Genomic DNA, 7,104 nt, shown 5'->3' with positions numbered 1-7,104 from the left:
TAACGTACATGTTGCCGAACAACGACTTGGAGAGACTAAAGACCGAAATCACGGGTGTTTCGACAGTCGTCTATGGACACTAGTCCGAGAAACCAGGATCTTCCATTCCCTCTGCGAAGCCATTAGCACAGTCTCTAGAGCCCACCGACAATGATATTGTATCGAACATCGAACTGCCAGCTGATCTTCATTCATTGGAAAAGGCTGACGCTCAAGATGGGGGGTTGCTGAGGATATAGAGAACTATCCAAAGCGATTGAAATTAGCTATCATCATCATTGGATGAGAACTGGCTGTTCTTTGTGTTGCGTTGAATAACACCATCTTTGCAGCGGCGATCCCTCGAATCACTGATAACTTTCATGCACTCAACGACGTGGGCTGGTATGGCTCTGCCTATCTGCTGACACTCTCCGCTTTTCAGCTCTTCTTCGGCCGCTTGTACAGCATTCTTAACATCAAATAGACATTCTTGCTCGCTCTATTTATCTTTGAACTCAGTTCTTTGATCTGTGGTGTGGCTCTAGCTTAAAGCAGCACCATTTAAGGCATGCAAGTGACAAAAAGAAATTGCTCTAGTCAGCCTCAGGCGTTCGCTCTCTGGAGGAACCCCGCGTCGCTCTCTTCAGGCCTCCAGTTCCGAGACTTCACCTATTTAGAGCCTCGCCTCCGTCTACTTCCATAGTCTCCTCTGAACCACACAAAAGTAAGAAAAGCCTCAAATTTCCAGACATTTACGGTGATAATGAATCATCTAGGGGAGCTTGTCTTCCAACCACAGTTCAAAGACACGATTAGTGTTGCTTCGAATTGTTGTCGGAACTCTTCCTTGACTTCGATTCTCGAAGTAAGTGACAGCCAGCAAGTAGGTGAGAAATGACCTCATGCCGAATGTCGCATGTAAATAGCTAAGCCAGGGAGATTGGTCGCCGCATTTGGACCCCGAGTCACTCGAGAAATGGCTAAAAGGACGAAAAGCCCATCCCAAGACCACGCGGCTTAAAGTTTTGTATGCTGCTCATCCTGATTCTTGTTTCTTCGATTCTCATCTAACTTCTCTATCCAGTTTCATAAGTGGTCGCCGAAGTCGGCAAAGTTTTCACGTTCATGTTGATCCGACAGTATTGACTCTTCTTCGTGACGAATCGGGTCTATCTGAGAAGTTCATATCAAACGTCTACGAAACAGAGGATTGGACAAGGCTAGCGTTTGGATCAACTTTGCGGAAAGATAGTGACAGAAAATTGGAATCTCTTGGTAGTAAATACTCCTAACTCGGTTGATATTCATGATCATTAACAAAGAGATAGCAATTCATTACGGCTTCTGGACTTGGGACGAGCCCGACTCGGCTCACTCCTTCGTTCAATCTCGGACTGACCTTTCCACAACGACTTACTTCTGCGTTAACTTCCCCCCACGAATGATCAACTACATAGTAGAGGCTGTCAAGAGCAACATAACAAGTGCAAGCAAACTGTTCTACACCGATGTCTTGGTTGCCGATGAATTACTCAACAGCTACCGCCGTGCCATCTCAGAAAGAAACACCAAGCTCATTAGTATTGAGAAAGAGACCGATCAGTCGCCTATCGGTGAACAGACCAAACGTTTACACGATCTATCTGTCAATTGGCATACGATCTGCAAAGATCTTTTAGATCTCGAAGAGCATTTATGCAATCTCAAAGAATTGTATCGTATGCTCATTCCGGGGCGGGAAAGCTTGGAGGGCTGTGATCAGCCACTGGAGCAACTCAACTCCACTTGTCAATTTTACAAACGATGGGCTATGACATATCGAGATAGGACACAAAGCAGGATAAACCTCGTATGGTCAATCTTAGAAGGAAATTAGTCAGAAAACTGATATCTCATAGCTACATCATCTTGCTGCCCAGCATGACAATCATGTCAACCAGCACATATCGAATGTGACCACACTAGTGGCACTACAGAGTCAGAGAGATAGCACATCTATGTTCACACTAGCTGTCGTCACAATGATTTTTCTTCCCCCAACATTTGTCGCAGTACGTCGTCTCTACTTGCTGACTTGTGCTTCCTACGACTAACCTGAACCTACTCAGGGTGTCTTCAGTACACCGTTTTTTGAAGCCGGTTCGAGTTTCATGAGCGTCTCGCACAAAGTATGGGTCATGCCAGCCGTCGCCGTGCCTCTGACGGTTATTGTCCTTGCAGTTTGGCTGCTCTGGTTTAGGAGGAGGATACGACGGAACAAAGCTGCAATTCTCAAAACGCAAGGTTCAAGCAGTCCTTTACGTCTGATGGAGGATGGTCCACCATTTGTGGAGCACATCGAGATGTCATCTTCTCGGTGTTAGGCTGCGATGATCGAGCGATTGCTACCAAGTTTCCCAGGCGTAAATCCCGATCGATACCGACGATATGGTCATTCCCTGATCTCAATGCAGATTAAATCGGTAGACAAGATAAGTGAAAATTTGTCAGAATGACCAGGAACTTTTGATGCAAATTCGAAGATTAGTGTAATACGACCTTGTGGGGCTTTGTTTCAGTGCTTATAGGGAGTTTGCTTTTATTCAATCATCGAATTACAAAACCTTAAATTTCAAGTAGAGAAAGTATAGCAATGTGGAGTTTGGAAGCATCTTGCACAGCAACTTGGAGAATCTACAGGTGTTCGAGAGCGGAACAGCATTCGCCGTGTGATGGCCGATTCCGTGTTCGTTTTGGCTAAGATTGGGCACGGAGGAAGCATCTCCATCTCCCCACAACAAGCTTCGCCTAGGCGGGCTAGCTCTCGAATAAACAAGGACAGATTGCCGGTACCTTGCATGCCACAAGCTGCAAGCGATTTCTATAGTATACCTGCGGTGTCATTCCCGGATGGCAATTCCTAGAAGCCCGGCAAGCAAGCACGGATTGGTTGTGGCCTCAATTTCCGATGTTGATCGCTTGGGGTGGCATTCCCGGTACCTGGGGGGTCCGATACAACCCTCTGTAGAATGTCTAACCTTCAAGATGTTCATAAAAGACAACAGGCATCCGCCCAGAAAGTCTGAGTCCCCAAGATTCTTTGCGATCCGCAAGGTCATCAGAAGCCCAACATGAAGCCAGCTTTAGCAATCGCAACGTCCATCGTGGGGGCCTCGGCTACAATCTTGTATGCTGGAGTTGCCGAGTCCAGTGGCGAGTTTGGTGTCTGGAGTGCTTCTGCTACTCCGGGTACCGGCTTACCAGGTCGCTTTGGCGTGGACTATTCATTTATCAATACGGCAGCAGTTGATGTGTTTGTCGACCAAAATAAGGTCAATACGTTTCGTGTGGCCTTCCTCCTAGAGCGCATGTGCCCCCTGTCGTATGGTCTTGGTGCGAAGTTCAATGAAACGGTATGCGCCGAGAACTGAAATAATCAATTGATTGGGGGTGAGCTTGCTGACAGACGTAAAGCACTTTGACTTCTACAAGCAGGCCATCGATTATATCACAGTGACCAAGAAGGCATGTGAGTAGCTATCAATATCGTGTTGTCGCATGCCTGGTCTGACTTTTGTAGACGCCATTCTTGATCCACATAACTATATGCGATATAATGACCCTTCATCACAGCCATTTTCCGGAAGTGTCATAGGCAACACATCTGACCCAACAGCCGCCACAACCGAGCAGTTTGGTGCTTTTTGGGGAGAGCTGGCGAGCCGCTTCAAGGACAATGATCGTGTCATGTTTGGGCTTATGAACGAGCCCCATGACATGCCTACCACCCTTGTTTTGGCAAATAATCAGGCTGCTGTGAATGCCATACGAGCTGCCGGAGCCGAAAACCTCATTCTAGTCCCGGGAAACCAGTGGACTGGGGGTCATAGCTGGACGGAAAACTGGGGAGGCGAATTGTTGCCCAATTCTGACTATATGCATCTGATTAATGACTCGGCCAAGAACTTCGTCATTGACATCCACGAGTATCTCGATCAAGACTATAGCGGCGGCCATACCGAGTGCACACAACCCTTTGCAACCAACTTAGACAAGCTAACTGCGTGGCTGAAAGATCACAACCTAAAGGCAATGATTACGGAGTTTGGAGGCTCCAATACCACTGGTTGCGCTACAATGCTGCAAGATGCGCTGGAGTACATGGAGGATAACTCAGAATACCTCGGATGGACTGCATGGGCAGCTGGTCCATTCTGGGGCAACGCGTCACCTTGCTGCACTGACTCTGCCCAATTGGGAAGTTTGGAGCCAGGTAGCACAGCTGCTGGTGGCGCACCAGGACTGTACGAGACAGTGTGGTTGAAGGTGATCCAACCTCTGATACCCACTACTCTGCAGTGGACTGGAGGAGCAAGTGTGAACAAATGCAAGCGATAAACAATGTTGAATAACCATAGTCACGTATTCATCAAATCAACACAATTTGCTCCTTTTCAGAAGCTAACAATCTATTGTTCTACACTTCGTACGTGTTTTAGTCGGAAGATATCCTAAGATTTGACAAATGCGATGATGCAAGATGATGATGAGTCTCTAATCTGTAAACCAAAGTCAATCGCTGTCTATAAACACAACCAGGGACAACATACGCGTTAATTCTCGGGTTAATTTGATATACTCGCTTGCTCCAGCTGCCGTCAAGATGTGCCACCAGCCATGACCTTCCAGGAGCCATGCCCAAGGCAAACCTAATTTACGTCTCATGTTCCGCAGAGGGAAACAATACTCCAAATCAACATTCCAGATTATGAACCCAACTAACAGCACTGCGACGGCTCTCCAAAACCTTCTGATTAATCGGCTGACTTCCCGTTGAGGACGATTTGTCTGGTACACGAGGTACAATGTCCGTGGCCAGATGAACGTAAGAAACGTGGCAAATGCTGTTGAGTGGAAAAGGAGACTGCCTGATTGGACGTAGAGAACGGAAATGCCTCCAATGCTCAATGCGATAACGGTACTAATAACGTGACTAAGAGTGTTGGTCTGATTGAAGGTATACAATGCTTGTAACAGAGCACCTGCGAGGAGAAACATCGATAAATCGTCGGAGTACTGGCAGGTCTGAAGTAATGTGGCGTGAAAGAGCAGAGAGCCAACTCCTACTAAGAACAACGACCATGCCATGAAATCGAGTCTATACCATGCCTTTCCTACAGGCCGCCCAGGATATCGCACAGCGTAATAGACTGATTTAAGTAGTTAGAGGGCAAAATGCGGGCTGTGTGGGGGATTATCTATTACCATAGGCCAAATTTGTAAGTGTGTTGACGAATTCTGCTAAATATTTGGTCACAACGTAATCTTCCTCACAAAAGCTACCCTAGTATAAGTGACGATATTTTCAACATCAGTACCACAAATGAATGGACTGACTTACTTCGCAGCACTTGTTGGTGACCCCCAAACGCCACTATGTGCGTAAGGATCACCGGAATAGTGACGATTGTGATGGCCCATTTTGCTACTCTTACTCGTGCTCCCACAATGAAGACAACTACATGTCAATCAAGACAATTCAGCCTCTTTTATTCGGCGTGAAAGGCCGCGTCCCGCGGCTCTTAGTGTGTCGGAGTCCGCGGGCGATCTACCTTACCGTAGTAATGCTCCTCCTGCTATTGGGCCTACCGATAGGCTCCGGTTAACACTAGCCCGCCCTAACGTCATCCTGGCCACGAAGCCCTGGTAGTTGCACTATAATAGGTGCTGACATTTTGGTTTCCCAGTTGATGTTTGATAAGCGGTAAGCCCATGCGCGAAATATCTTGTCCATGATCATGCGTAGTTTTCAACTAATTCATGGATTGATGACGGTTGCCTGTTTGTTGACGCGTTTATTCAAGACTTCACAAGGTAATAAGAATCGTCAACTGTAATGGTGTGACGTATACCCATAAGATAATCAACAGGGCTATCTCACCCAAAACGACAATACGCCGACTTCCGAACTCGAAATATGAGAACCAGGCTGTAGACCGTTTAGGATCTTGGCGTTGGAGTTTGGATGTGAGTATAATTATCCTTCGAATTACTATCATAATGATATCATTGACGTTACTTTCTTCAATCCGAGGGATCAGTTTGAATCCACAGCCCCGGGTCCTTGAAGTATTGTGTCGAATTCTTATTTACAGCATTATTAAGCTGCCAGTGAAGCCCTGGGTTCTCGTGCCAGACGCCGGCTTGGACGAGAAAGCAAGTTTTAATGACCCCATTAACACTATGCATCAGCTGCAGTACCTCTTCTAGCAACTGGAAAACCTGCCTCAAAGCTACCCCACTGTGATCCTTTTGGAGGAAGCCGTCGAGTCTATCAACGATGATGTAGAACGTATCCCCAGGATGCTGAACGTACCAAGACTTTGCCAGTCGACTGAACAAGTCTAGAAGTGCATCGAAATTGTCGCTGCGGAGGTCTATCGATGCTAATGTATGATGGACGATCTGCTTCTGCTGGTCAAAAAAGCTCCGATCCCATGATAGGATCTCGCAGATTATGTGTGACAGAATGGACGCCGGCTTCTCTGAAGTCTTCTGTACGGCATAGAACAATTTCTTCCCACCCTGCTCGGGTAATGATGACGCGTAGTCAGCGAGAGCTGGTGAAAGCCATAAAGGCCGGCTGACATTGGACCCGTCTCCGTGTATGGCTCGTAACAAGATCATGCAGCTTTTGTCACACAGAGCCCACTCGTTGAAGTCCTTACACTGATTTAGACTCTCCAGGCTGTCATGACCTTCGGTAGACACGCTTCCGTCGTCTGCTGCCAGGGCTATTCGATCAAGCCTCAAATCTCGAGCATAACTTTCCACGTTGATAGGTGATGTGCATGCCAACTGATTGCGAATGTTGGATAGGCTATCTGTCCATTCTTTATTAATAAGCGCTAAAACTATGTCAGTCTCTTGCAAAAATATACCTTTCATCGCCGCGGGTACACGTACTGATATTTTGTCTTTCTAAGTCTTCAATTCTGCGGGCCATCTCTCTGTTCTCCTTGTGGTGAAGTTTTCGTGTCTCTCCTAGCGCCCTTTTTATAGCACTCCGTAAATTTTGCAACTCAACTTCCAAGCTATGCTTGGATGAATTTCGCATGGCTTGCCATATCCTGCCTGGAGACA

General features: G+C 46.8%; 1 protein-coding gene across 1 annotated transcript; it reads left to right on the top strand.

Moving 5' to 3' along the window:
• Positions 1–3,092: 3,092 nt before the first annotated feature.
• UCRPA7_7106 (putative endoglucanase 1 protein) lies at positions 3,093–4,359 on the top strand (the record flags this gene model as incomplete). Its single annotated transcript, XM_007919641.1, has 3 exons — positions 3,093–3,374; positions 3,436–3,490; positions 3,638–4,359. 3 exons carry the CDS (start codon positions 3,093–3,095, stop codon positions 4,357–4,359), a joined length of 1,059 nt encoding a protein of 352 aa, XP_007917832.1.
• Positions 4,360–7,104: the final 2,745 nt, after the last annotated feature.

Source organism: Phaeoacremonium minimum, assembly GCF_000392275.1.
Source record: "Phaeoacremonium minimum UCRPA7 unplaced genomic scaffold PA7_03_scaffold_497, whole genome shotgun sequence".
Taxonomy (NCBI): domain Eukaryota; kingdom Fungi; phylum Ascomycota; class Sordariomycetes; order Togniniales; family Togniniaceae; genus Phaeoacremonium; species Phaeoacremonium minimum.
The sequence above is the reverse complement of the archived record's forward strand: the minus strand, read 5'-3'. Positions and strand labels throughout refer to the sequence as shown.